This window comes from Amborella trichopoda, chromosome 11 (assembly GCF_054954075.1).
Source record: "Amborella trichopoda isolate Santa Cruz 75 chromosome 11, AtrichopodaSantaCruz75HAP2 v2.0, whole genome shotgun sequence".
Classification (NCBI taxonomy): domain Eukaryota; kingdom Viridiplantae; phylum Streptophyta; class Magnoliopsida; order Amborellales; family Amborellaceae; genus Amborella; species Amborella trichopoda.
In genome coordinates, this window is record NC_142346.1 from 35,729,416 (window position 1) to 35,743,690 (window position 14,275).

A 14,275-nucleotide genomic window follows, 5' to 3' on the forward strand; every position below is an offset into this window, starting at 1 on the left:
AATATTTTGTATGTCAAAAGACATAAATATTCCTAATGGGCTACAAGTTCCAAGTTCTAAATATGGAAGAAGATTTTTATAGTTTAGAAGCTGCAACAAGTTGAGATATTCGAGTTATTCGGCTTAAGAAATTAAGTGGCCGACTTACCTAAATACTTTCATTTATTTAGAATTTCAGTGTTTTTAAAACTACCAATTCGGCTGGGGAATAAGGGCAACCCTTAGTAGTCGCAATCAAAACTGGGAATTGATACAATTTTGATAAACTCACCTAGTTCTGTCGAAAAACCAAGCAAGATTGTTAGGGAAAATGGATAAAATATTCCAGCTCCTACCTATTTTAGTTTTTAATTTTTAAATTTTCTCTTCTAAATTAAAAATGATATTTATTTTTATTTTATTTAACCAAATCTCATACCAAGAATCAGTTCGATCTATAGCCCATTTCAGTGATCCATATCAATTTAGCCGTTGGCCCAATCTAGCTCATTTCAGTGATCTAGATCAATTCAGCCGGTGGCCGATCCAACCTCCCAATAGGGGTTCTAAAACACTGCCCGACAACAATAGTCCGGGCATTTTCTTGCAAAATAATTAAAGTGATACTTATGGAAAGGTAACCACCTTGGTGTAATTTAGCTTATCTAACTAATATTCTTGAGACGATCCAGCCATTTTATTCATATGATTTAAAGAAAAATGGTTTGATAGGGCTGCATTTTATAGCTCATCCAAAATTGTAATTTAAGTATTAGAAAACTTTTAAATTGATCATCTTGTTTGAAAAAAAAAAGGATTTCAACTTCTAAAAATATGGTTATTGTAACAAATTATCTAAACTGTCTATTTCACCCTAAAAATAAGTGTTTATAGATATGTAAGTTTTGTACCTTTTTCGAGTTTCAAATTTTATTGTCGGCATTAAAAATTGATTTTAGAGCCGGAGATTTCCGATACCGAAAGTGTTATTTGGATAGGGACATGAGGGGTGAGGCTTTATTTTGTTTTCATAAAGCCTAGGCCTTATAATCATCCTTAATTTAAAAGAGAGTTTTTCCTCATGATATTAACCTACAAATCATGTTCCCGAAAGACCATAACACCCGCCATTAAAAATGGCCTCTGCACTGAACCCCTGCATTGTCGTCCCAACCCTCTCAAACCCCACAAAAACCCATATTTCTCACTCTAAACCCTCCATCTCTCTTTCCCCCACGAGCAAAGCCAACATCATCAACTCTTTCTCTCTTACGTCTCCTCCTCACCCATTTAGTCACTCTTCCTCTCTTCTCCTTGAACTATGCTCGGACTCAATAGAGCTCTCTCAAATCTTACCCCACATCATAAAAACCTCTCTCCAAAACGAAGTCTTCATCCAAACCAAGCTTCTATCTCTCTTCTCCAAATTTGGGCAAACCCAACAAGCTCAAATTATCTTTCATCAATCAGAGAACAAAACTGAAGAGCTATGGCACTCCATGCTCAAGACGTTGGCCAAGGATTCGACTTCGACCCAGGCATTTGAATTATTTTGTGAAATGAAGCGCTCTTCGGTTCAACCTTCGGTCTATAATTTTACCTATCTTCTAAAGAATTGTGGTGATAGATTCGAGCTCTCGAGGGGTAGAGAGATTCATGGCCATATGATCTCAAGTGGGTTTAGTTCCAATGTCTTTGCTATGACTGCTTTGGTTAATATGTATGCAAAGTGTAGGAAAGTTGCAGAGGCTCGACAGCTGTTCGATAGAATGCCTGAGAGAGATTTGGTTGCTTGGAATGCATTGCTCGCTGGGTATGCTCAAAATGGTTTTGCACAAGAGGCTTTGAAGCTTGTGAGTTTGATGAGAGAGAAAGGAGAGAGACCCGATTCAATAACACTTGTCACCATCCTCCCTGCCTGTGCCCATCTCGAATTGTTGAAATTGGGTAAATCTATACATGGATTTTCTATAAGATCGGGCTTTAATTATATGGTGAATGTGGGGACTGCAATCGTAGATATGTATACTAAATGTGGATGCATAGATTTTGCTAGAAAAGTTTTTGATAGGATGACTATGAGAAATGTAGTTTCTTGGAATGCAATGCTCAATGGATATGTTCAGAGTGGGGCTTCTGAAGAAGCCCTGGAACTCTTCTGGAAGATGCAAGAAGAAGGAATTAGGGTTTCGGATGTTACCATCATGGGTGCTCTCCATGCTTGCGCGAATCTGGAGGATTTAGAGCAAGGGAAACTTGTTCATGAGCAGTTGATTCGGGCTGGGTTAGGCTCTGATGTCTCGGTATTGAATTCATTGATTGCAATGTATTCAAAATGTAAGAGAGTGGACTTAGCATATGAGATTTTCAGTTATTTGCCTAAGAGAGAGAAAACATTGTGCTCATGGAATGCTATGATTTCTGGTTACACACAAGCCGGGTGCATTAATGAAGCATTGGGTTTGTTTAGTGAAATGAGGAGAGAGAATGTGGAGCCTGATTCTTACACTTTGGTGAGCATCATTCCTGCTTATGCTCACTTATCTGGTTTACGCCAGGGTAAATGGATCCATGGCTATGCGATAAGGTCATGCTTGGATGGAAACGTATTTGTAGCAACTGCTCTTGTAGACATGTATGGAAAATGTGGAGGCATCGAGACTGCTCGTATGCTCTTCAACACGATGGACGAGCATCATGTGACAACATGGAATGCCATGATAGATGGCTATGGCACTCATGGGCATGGAGAGGCCACTCATTCTCTCTTTGAGGAGATGCTACGGAGCCCCATCAAGCCAAATGATGTTACATTCCTATGTGTTCTCTCGGCTTGTAGCCATTCAGGCTTAGCCAATGAAGGTCTTCGATACTTTGCCATGATGCAAAATGACTATGGCATAGAGCCTAATATGGACCATTATGGATCCATGGTGGACCTATTAGGGCGCTCAGGGATGCTCTATGAAGCATGGGACTTCATCGAAAAGATGCCAATTAAAGCAGGTATAAGTGTTTATGGTGCATTGTTGGGGGCCTGCAAAATCCATCAAAACGTAGAATTAGGAGAAATGGCAGCAAAGAAGCTGTTTGAATTAGAGCCACCTGAGGGTGGATACTATGTTCTCTTGGCTAACATATATGCTAGTGCTTCGAGGTGGGATGATGTAGCTAGAGTGAGAAACATGATGGAGAAGAAAGGGCTACAAAAGACACCTGGTTGTAGCTTGATCGAGCTAAGAAACGAAGTTCATTCGTTTTATTCAGGTTGCACAAAACACCCACAAGCTGAGAAGATATATGCAACACTAAGAACATTAAAGATGGAGATGAAGGCCCTTGGTTATGTGCCTGATACGAGTTCGATTCTTGATGTGGAGGATGATGTTAAAGAACAGCTTCTCAATAGTCATAGTGAGAAGCTTGCAATAGCATTTGGGTTAATTAATACGAGACCAGGGACGACGATACAAATTCGGAAGAACCTTCGGGTTTGTGCTGATTGCCACACAGCTACTAAGTTTATATCTAAGATTACAGAGAGAGATATTATAGTGAGGGACATGCATCGATTCCACCATTTTAAGGATGGTGATTGTTCATGTGGAGATTATTGGTAGAGTGTGTATGTTGAGCCTTTTTATTGTACTTTAAGGTTAATTGGCATTTATTGTTTGATTTTAAGAAAATAAGAAGAAAGGTAAGATGGACGAGTATGAAAGGAGTCCTATTTTTATTTATAACGAAGAATTTCAATTCTGGAGGAGCATTTTATTTTCGTTCTTGGGTAAATAGGCCCTTGTATTAATAAATAAATAAAAAAATTAAAGAAGAATGCCAAACTTCTCTTCATTAATTTGAATATGGTAAAGAGAACATGGTACATCAGATGTCCCTCAACCACATCACGCATATTCTACCTGATGTTATGGAATGGCAGGACCTTCTTTCTCTCGATTCTTTTTCAAGAATAGACATGGCTCAATTCATCACTTTTTGAGGATTTGCATACTCTTGCTGACACTGTGACAAGCCTTACCAGCAAGCGAGATCAATGTACCATGGCAAAGGCCATTTTAGTGAGCCTTACGGTGCAATGGATCCAAGAGTAGAGTTTTACAAGACAATGTCTGATGGATGCCCACTATTTTGCAAATCGGAAAGGTTTGTATGCATACCAGAAATGTGCTCTTGTTTTTTTAAAATCCTAAACAAACTATTGTTCCTTGTGCAGCTTATGTCCTAAATATGCTTTAAGTGAATTATGTTTAGTGTAATTCCTAGTTACATTTTTGGTTGCATGGTTTAGTGTAATTCTTAGTTACATTTTTAGTTGCATCTTTGGAATGTAGAATAGTGATGCTTGTCAACTATGAAGTTGTGTCCATATTTTCTATTGTAGTGAGTATATTGATGAAAAAAGGATAGATATGTTCATGTGGAGATAGGTAAATCATCACTACCCTCATTCATTTAGCCAGGTTCTTGAGTAAAGATTTCAAACGTGTACGCTTTGTATATCTCATATTTACTGCAAATTGATTTATATTGGGAAAATGTTGGCCCTTGGTTTTCTAGACTCAAGTATACCTGCTTAGGCATGCAAATAAATCTCGAGCTAAACCAGGAAATTCAGCGAACATATAGAATCAGAATGCAAACCTTTAACAAGGAATATTATAGCTGTTACTTTAAATCTAAAATCAATCACAATGTGAGAAATTTTAATTAACAACCCATTTCAAGATTCCAATTCCTTTATAGTTTAAGAAATCAAACCTAACATGCGTTAAACTCATGCAAACCTATTTAAGGAATCCAATGAACCTAAAATGAAAATTCAGCAAGCACAATAGGAATTTATGAGATTAAAATTCATGTAAATCATTGCAAATAGCTTTCCAATAATGTTACAAATGCTGCCCAGCATTTAGCATGATATACCATATCATTGGTTTTTTAACTTGTACTATTATCCTTACTCATGCAAATTCCTTTCCCAACTTCCCAACTGCAAATAGCATTAAAGCACAATAACGGTTACAAGGAACGAAGTTAATAGTTCAGAGGAGTTAGCATGCCTGCAACACCATCACTTAGGTAGCGAGAAAAAGTATTATTAGTGTGCGAACCATGCCATGAATGGGCTTGGTAGAGATTTTAAAGCCGACAGCCATCTCTCTCTCTCTCTCTCTCTCTCTCTCTCTCTCTCCTTTCCCCCTCCCCCTTTTTCAATGCCCCCTTTTCCAATGTCCCCTATTCCAATGTCAATTTCAAAAACTGGCTTAGTTTTTTAGGTGATAAAAAAGAAGCATAAAGAGTCAGATGGATCCCTATAGAACAAAGAAGGGCTACACCGCATATTCTTATCCAAACGTGAAAACAGATCATAAGCATATAGACAGCCCATTATTATTTTTCTCAATGAAATGTGATGTAATATAATGCAATGTAATGTTACAGATGAACGAAGAGTTTTCTTTTGGCATATGGTTGTAAGAAACCCAAAAATTGGGATTGGATTGGCTTCAACCAACGACCATTCGTCATGAGAAGTGCAACACTATATAGCTAATCAGCCAGGGACCGAGCTTTTTGGTGGTGGAGACTGACAAACGACGACACCAACCACGATGTAGATCAAGCAAAGACAGTTTTGAGGGCTTGAGAAACTAAATAATCACATAACCCTGACCTTTGGGATTCATCCATAGAGTCGTTGTTAAAATTCCATAAGCCCTAGGAGGGCATTGGTAGGCACAACTTGTCTCATCCCTAAGAGAGAGCATAGAGGCACTGTGGGTGGTGCATTAAGGTTGGGAATGTTCTTGCAGAAAACAATAATACAAAAGGAACGGTTGGAACATATACAGGAGGCCAACACCCCAAAATCGGCTTGAGATGTTCTAACGCCACTGTCTACCATAACCAATGATGCAAAACTCGTTTCTGGAGAATGAATTCAAATCAGTCATCCATGAATCAACAATGATCGGCAGTATTCTTGATTGTGGAAACATTGCCATGAGATCTCTCAACTTGATCTAGGATCAAGGATCATGAGCCAAGTATGAGAAACATCATCATTATAAGAGTGAAAACCAAGTACAATGGGTTCCTAATGTTCATCAAGGGTTGACCAACTCACAGTCCCGCTTGGAATTACAGAGCATGTGGGCAAAGTTGGAGACTTTGGCTTGATAGATGGACAATGTATTAGTGAATAACGTGAAAGAAGGATTGTCACTTGGAACGGGAATTGGTCATGAGGCCAAGAGAAACAAAAACAACAATGCCCAGTCAGTGGAAGGAGGGCTGCCAACAAGGGGGAGCCAAGCAACGTCAATGCTCATTGGCAGCTTAGGAGTTCTTGATGAAGGGTTAAGAGCCTCTTTTCTCGTGACTATAGATCAAGGAGGAAGAAGACCACTAAAGCAAAATTTGGTGACTACAACAAGTCACTAGACGAAAGCAAGGAAGAATGGAATGATTAGGCATCCTAGTTATAATTGAGGAAACCAAATTGACTAGTTTAGAGCTGGTCAACCGATCTTGAATGTTCTATAAGTGGCATAACATCGGCCAAAGAATCAACCAAACAAAGGCGTTCGAAGGAAAATATAGTTGACCTTTTACTTGATGACCGATGATCATATGATACTACAGAATTCGATCACCTTGTTGAACCACAAGATAGCAATCAAGGTTATCACGACCAACTCTAAAGGCACTACCCATCACTGCAGTCTCCAACTCTGGATTGATTACAATTGAGATTGGATTGTCCATTCAAGATGTTCAAACCACATGACAAGCGATGAGGCTAAGTCCTGAAGTTAACTAAGAATAGTATGCAAGGTTATCAATAACTCATATTATTAAAGCAATATGTGTCCCTCAGTTCCATGCAGATGAGACCCAACTACATGATATGTAGCACTTTCTAAGGATGAAGAAGAATTTGTTTTAAGTATCACAATTGACAATACCAAACAACTTTGTTATGTTTAACCTAGATGATGTTAAAGAATTTAAGGCTTCAAGTCTTCTGATCGGCCGATTATGAAAGGTTGTGAGTGATGTCAACCGAAATGGCTTATCCACTGAAGTGAGGTGACCGATCTTTGGCATGATTGGTTCGGGCATGTGGTGTAATGGTCCTCCTTTTCCACCCCCTCCCCCTCCCCCTCCCCCTCCCTTTTCGACCCATCCAACCTCGTTTATCAGGTCTCACTCCCTCTGTTAGTTAAAAAGGTCCCTCTCTGCACCTCTTTCCCAATGAAGGTCCTGATGTGAAACATATGTGGCCTTGGCTACCCCTACAAAAAGAACACGATCCAAGATCTTTCCGCTCAAAACTCCCCCTCACTCCTGGCTGTTAGTGAAACCAAGCATCTCTCTCCCACCGTCCCTGATATCAAAAGCATCTGGGGATTCAGGCCTTGTAGGTGGATTGCCCTAGACCCAATAGGGGCCTTGGGTGACATCTGGATCCTTTGGGAACCGACCCTTCATGACCTTCTCGATAGTTCGGTTGGAATTTTTTCAATCATAGTTTGACTGTCTAGGCTATCAGGCAGATTTAACTAGAAGTGCACAACATTTTATGGCCCTAATGCTGAGAATCTTAAGCCCTCGTTTTGAGCAGAATTGCAAGTCATCTCATCTTCATCCTTGGGTCCTTGGTGTTTGGGAGGGATTTCAATGTCATGCGATAGTCCCATAATTGTAACTCCAGTCACTCTATCTCCCCTGACATGGTGTAGTTTTTAGATTTCATCTCTCTCACTCATCTCATTGATATACCCCTAGAAAAAGCCCAGTTTACTTGGTCAAACCACTCCCTCAACTCCTCTCTCTCAAAGCTAGATTGGTTCATTACCGCACTTGAGTAGGACCAACCCTTCTCGAGTACCCACTTGACTATTTTACCCAAAACTACCTCTGAGCATCACCCCATTTTGCTTGATACCCAAGCTATCCAGAGTGGCCCGAGATCGTTTAGATTCGAATCCTGGTCGATCAAGGAACCCAACTTCTTACATTTTGTGGCAGCATCAAGGAGCTCTTTCAATGTTCAAGGCTGGTCGGGGTTCAAGGTGCAACGAAAGTTGCAATTGCTAAAATCCAATTTGAAAACTTGGAAGGCCCAACACTCGTGGAACTTCCGAGCCATGAAGGGACCTTTGTTCCAAACTATTCCATCGTGGGACATAGAGGATGAATCCAGACCTTTAGTTCCAGCTGAGCACGAGCAGGTTGCAAAAGCCAAATTAGACTTCCCAGCCACCATCCAAAAAGAGGAGGTATATTGGGCACAGAGAGCTCGAGTAAAATGGCTTAAATTAGGTGATTTAAATGCTGGCTATTTTCACAAGATAGCCAATTCTTGAAGACGCGAGAATGCCATCACCCATCTTATGAAGCAGGCAGTAGTGCGCTTCTTTTCCAATCTATTTATCTCGTGCCCTGGACCGAGACCCATAATGCACGACATTGCCTTCCTTTCCCTTCCCCGTGAAAAAGTGGCATGGCTGGAATGTCCTTTTTCGAAGACTGAAATCCTGTTAGCACTCAATGACCTGAGTCTCGACCGAACTCCTGGCCTCGACGGCTACACTATTGCCTTCTTTAAAACATTATGTGATACTATCTGGCCAGACATGTTGGAGTTATTATCTGAATTTCAGTTTAGAGGTGTCATCAACAAGGCTATGAATGTTACCTTCATCGCCCTAGTCCCTAAGATTGAACGGGCGGAAGAGCTTACAGATTTTAGACCTATAAGCTTGGTCCATGGCTCATGCAAACTGTGTCCAAAGTCCTAGCTTCGAGATTGAGGGTTATACTAAACTAAGTCATCTCCCCCACCCAAGGGGCCTTTGTTAAGGGTAGACAAATCCTGGATAGGGCTGTAATTACACACGAATGCATTCACTCTTATCCATCTCTAAAACCCTGGGACTAGTGATAAAACTAGATTGGGAAAAGGCGTATGAACATGTCGATTGTGCAATACTTGATGAGACCATGAGAAGGATGGGCTTTGAGCCAAAGTGGAGAGGGCGGATTAGAGGTTGCATTTATAGCCCTATCATCTTAGTGTTATTCAACCTTCCCCCAAAGGATTTTTCTCGACTACCAGAGCACTTCGTCAAGGAGATCCTCTCTCGCCTTTCCTATTTGCAATTGTGGCTGAGGTCTTCAGCATCTCTTTTTCAAGGCTATATCAAGCTAGCCTATTAAGGGGTTTTAATTCTAGTAACCTTGGCCTGCATATCTCCAACCTTCAATACGTAGACGACATCCTACTTTTGTGCAACGTGTCCATTTAACAGGTGGATACCTTACGAATTTATCTTAAATGCTTTGAGATGGCAATAGGGTTTAAGGCAAGTCTCATCAAGTCCAAGATGATGGGGGTTTGCACTGGCTCATCTTTGGTCCAACTCTTGGATTGAAGGTGGGGTTGTTTGGTGAAGATACTTCTCTCTTCTCTTGGCTTTCCCCTTTGCTTGGGGATGCCACAAGTTTCACATTGGAGCCATATAGTTGGTAAATTTGATCGAAGATTTGTGGGTTGAAAAGGAAGATTATTGTTCAAAGCAAGAAGACTTATCCTCATTAACGCTACTCTGGTTAATACTCCCATATTTCGGATGTCTTTATTTCGTATCCCGGCCCCTGTAGCCGCTAGACTGGAGAGGATGAAGAGGAATTTTTTCTGGTCTGGAGAACATGATAACAAGTATCATCTCATCGCGTGGCCCAAACTATGTATGCCTAAAGCCCAAGGAGGGCTGGGGATTTACAATCTCAAGGCCCATAACAGTGCCCTCTTAGGCAGTGGTGGTGGAGGTATGATACACACCCAAATCACCATTGGAGAGAGGTGAGCAAGCATAAATATTGCTATGGGGTCGACTACTGGACTCCCAATTGTAGGACAAATGGAGCCATATCAGGGTTTTGGAGATCAGTCTTAAGGTGCTGTGAACATTTTTCTGGTTTTATACATTTTTGCCCAAGGGAAAGATCAAGGATTTTATTTTGGGATGATAAATGGGTGGGCGGCAGACATTTGCGAGAACAGTTTCCTAATCTCTATCGATTAGCTAGTGATTACCCATTCGATTGTGGCTCAAAATTTTTGTCTCACAAGCTCTCTTCGATCTTGGTTGCCAAATTTCAAAAGGCCCCTCAATGACCATGAGTTTGATGACTTCAGGGCCCTGGTAGCAATCCTCTAATAAGTGTTCCTCCCAGTTTCAAGTGAGGCCATGATCAATTGAGAACCTTCTCCCCTCGAGGACTTTCTCGATGTCTTCTTACTACTCCACCCTTTTGCCCAACCCTGTAGTTGCTGGCCCATGTCCCATTGTTTTATCTAAAGCCATGAACACCTTTGCACCCCCTAAGATCCAAGTCTTTTGTTGGATAGCGATTCACAAGAGGATGTTGATGGTAGACCTCCTCCAAAGGAGAGGAATGCAGTGCCCCAATGGATGTGCATTGTGCTTGGAGGAAAAGGAAACAAATACTCACTTGTTCCTCCATTGTGGGTTGCTAGAAGCTTATAGACAGTTGTTTTATGTCTCTTTTAGTACTCGTGAGTCACCCCAAGCTCTGTCCCTCAGTTGTTCCAAGCCTACCTCTCTTCACTGTGGCCTAAGGCAAGAAGAGAGCTTTAGAAAGCCTTCGTTTCTGCCACCTTGTGGGTGTTATGAATTGAAAGGAATCACAGAATTTTCAGAGGTCAGAGATCCTCAATAGCGGCATTGGCTGATAAAGTCACGAACTTAGTGGCCTTTTGGGCCTCGAACCACAAATTGTTTTATGACTACCCTTCTACCGACTTTCGTAGGAATTGGTCAAACCTTCTTTTTGTGTCGCGTCCTAGAGCTTCACGACCATCTCGATGGAAGCCACTGGAACCTAGTTCCATCAAACTAAACTTCGATGACTGCTTCATCGGGAACCCTGGCCCTTCAGGCGTTGGTGGCCTCTTTAGGACCAATGAGGGACATATTTTGCTTGCCTTCTCCCACCCTATCGGTATCGCAGACTCTACCCTGGCTAAAGCAAGTGCCCTGCTTAAAGGTTTGCAAAGTTTTAACAACAATTGGAGCTCTACCTTGGTGGTTGAAGGAGATTCTAAGAATGTTATATCATGGGTAGCTGGTCTTTCTCCCTTCCCATGGCGGTTAGATGGTATCTTCGACGAGATAGCTCACTTGGCGTGAGGTATCTCAATCATCTATCGCCATGTCTTTCAAGAAATCAACTCAGATGCAGACTTCCTAACCAAGGAGGGAGCCTATTTTAACATCCTGGGGTTATCGTAGTTTTGTTGTTCCTAAGAGCCGCACCCTAGGGACTAGAACCGTTCTTTTAATCTTTTCTGAACTCCTCGGGGTTGTATTGGGTTTCCTCTCAAGGAACCCCTTTGATCTGTACATTTTGACATTATTTATATAATAGTTAACCTTACTCAAAAAAAAAAAACTAAAATTGATGATGGATCGATCAATGATGAAGGGACTTCCCTAATTGAAAGTCTAGAGGGACACTTTGTGTAGGTTGCCAGTTCTATAAGGCACCTTGACAACCATACGCAAAAACTAAGTAACAGGCTAAGAAACATATGGAGATCATTCACTTGGACATATGCAGCAGGGTAAAGCCACAATAGATAGTGGCATGAGATACACACTCATATTCATCAACAATTTCTCAATATACATATGGAAACACCTGCTAAATGATCAATGGACTTCCAGATGTTCAAACAGAGAGGAATGTTGAGGCCCAAATCAACTAGAAAAATTGGTGCTTACGCACTGATAATAGTGGAGAATACATATGGGCCAAAATTTTAACCTATCTAAAGATGTTTGGCATCATATGCCATTTGGCATGTCCCTACAGTTTGCATTAGAGTATAATGGCTAAGTGGAAAAATCGACATCTTGTCCAAATCTGCAAAAGTTTGATTCATGCATACGACATGTAAAGGGAGTTCTGTGCCGAGAGTATGAAAACAACATAACATATAACCAGTTGGCTTCCTCAACCAAAGTTGGGGTTCATCTCATCATATCGCTTCCTCAACCAAAGATGGGGTTCATCTCATCATATCGCTTCCTCAACCAAAGTTGGGGTTCATCTCATCATACCAGAAGCTTTGAAAATCAAACCTTTTGTTAGTCATATTGAGGTTTTTGATGGTGAATGTTATGTACTTGTTCTTGAAAAACTACACATCATATTTGTTGGATATGACACAAAACAAAAGGAATGAAAGTGTTTCGATCTACCAGCAATGGATGTTAAAAATCATGAGACATAATATTAGAAGAAGCATATGGTCCTCAAGAGCTTACCACGTTCCAAAGCTTGGAGGTGGATATTGAACAAAAACTAAAAGATTGAGGAGACTTAGGATGAAAATGTTGATCAACCGAGCAAGACATTCATATCTAGTAAAGAGTTTCAGCCTCAACATAGTCCATTGACTTCACTCATGGGGAGATGGTATCAATTAGCAAATGACATCTAAAGAAGCTCGACCAAGCTAGTTAAAAGAGGTTGGTAAAGAACCAAAACAACTGAAGTGGTCAAACAAGATAGGAAAACGGAACCCAAATATGAAGAGCATTGTGGTTGAGGAGGTTGATGTACAAGAGCCAACCTCGTATGAAGAGGTGCATCAAAGTGTTGAATGACAAAAGGCCATGAAAGAGGAGACCTCGATGTTGAAAAAGAACCTTACTTGGGGCCTAGTTCCTAAGGCGAAGGATGTGAAACCTATCATATCGATGGGCTTATAAAGTGAAAACCCATGTCATTGGATCAATCAAAAGGTATAAAGTCAAACTAATTACTCAAGTATTCTCACAATAGTATGGACTTGATTATGATGAGACTTTTAATCCCGTGGCCAAGATCATAATAGTATGTGTGTTGTTTGCATTGGCAGCAAGTAATTCTTAAAGACTATAATAGATGGGTGTGAAGAGCACCTTTCTGAATGGAGAGATCGATCGAGAGATCCATATGGAACAGTCGAAAGGTTTCAAAAGCAAGGATCAATCAAAGAAAGCTGAAAGTTGTGGAAAGCCCTCTCCAAATTGACGTAGGCACCGAGAGCTTGGAATGACATAAATCAGATTGTTTTTGTTTTAGAATGGATACCGACAACCATCAATTCAAGCCGATTATCCATCATACTCTTATTTGTCCATGAACTACTTATTCATAAAGCTCAAAACAACCAATTATCCATCATACTCTGTATTTGTCGTTGACCTAGTTGTCACAAAGGACTACTTCAAGGAAATCAACCAAACAAGGTAGAGCCTACATGTATAATTTCCAATGAAGGATCTTAAGGAGCTCAAACATTATTCGGGACTCAAAATTGATCGAGTCTTTTAAGGTCTCTTCTTGTTTCAATAGAATGCACCAGAGACCTCCCGCATGTTTTTTATGGTGAAGATCTCAATGCACATGGAGATAAACATAAGGCTAGGTGCAAATATAGGTGATGCTTCAAGGATCTGCCTTCTAAGCAATTTGACTATGACATATGAGTGATGAGTTCAATCCACCACTCTCTTTTAAACAACAAAGGAAAGTATCCCAATTAGGGTTGCCAACGGGCTGGAGCCCTGTAAGGCTAGGAAATGCTTGGATCTGGCCCCAGTAAGGGGTCGGGCCAACAATGTGCCCAAAAAGCCCGTCCTGGCCCAACATTGAATCCTTTGTCCAGGCCGTGCTTGGCCCGAAGCTCGACAAGGAATTTGTTGGGCTAGGCTTGAGACTGACCCAGCAGGGCCCATTAACAACCTTGCTTTTTTTTTGTTCCCCTTTTTCTTTTTCTTTTTTTTTATTTGTTATTTTTTATCTTAATCTTCAAGTTTTTCTTCCAAAAAAAAAACATACGCTAAAATATTGTTTAGAAATTTTCTTGGATTTTTGGAGAGAGAAATAAAGATTGGTAAAGTGAGATTGGTTTTCTAAAGAGAGAGAGCGAGATTGGGTTTCTAGACAGAAAAAAAGATTGAGTTTTTTTAGAGAGAAAGATATATTGGGTTTCTAAAGAGAAAATGGGTAGAGAGAAAGAGATATTGGGTTTCTAGGGAGAGAAGAAGATATTGGGTTTCTTCAGAGAAAATGGATTGTAGAGAAAAAGAGATTGGATTGTTAGAGAGATAATGAGTTTTTAGAGATACAAAGAGAGATTGTGTTTTAGAGAGAAATAAATATTGGGTTTCTAGAGAGCAAAAGATTGGGT

At 40.5% G+C, this 14,275-nt stretch overlaps 1 protein-coding gene across 1 annotated transcript; it reads left to right on the forward strand.

Moving 5' to 3' along the window:
• The first annotated feature begins 1,096 nt into the window (after nucleotides 1–1,096).
• CRR22 (Pentatricopeptide repeat (PPR) superfamily protein) lies at nucleotides 1,097–3,695 on the forward strand. Its single transcript, XM_011626035.3, has one exon. The coding sequence runs from the start codon at nucleotides 1,116–1,118 to the stop codon at nucleotides 3,597–3,599; it is 2,484 nt and encodes an 827-aa protein (XP_011624337.1). The 5' UTR covers nucleotides 1,097–1,115; the 3' UTR covers nucleotides 3,600–3,695.
• Nucleotides 3,696–14,275: the final 10,580 nt, after the last annotated feature.

Coding starts and splice junctions, on each gene's coding strand:
- CRR22 (XM_011626035.3), top strand. CDS start 1,116: ATGGCCTCTGCACTGAACCCCTGCATTGTCGTCCCAACCCTCTCAAAC.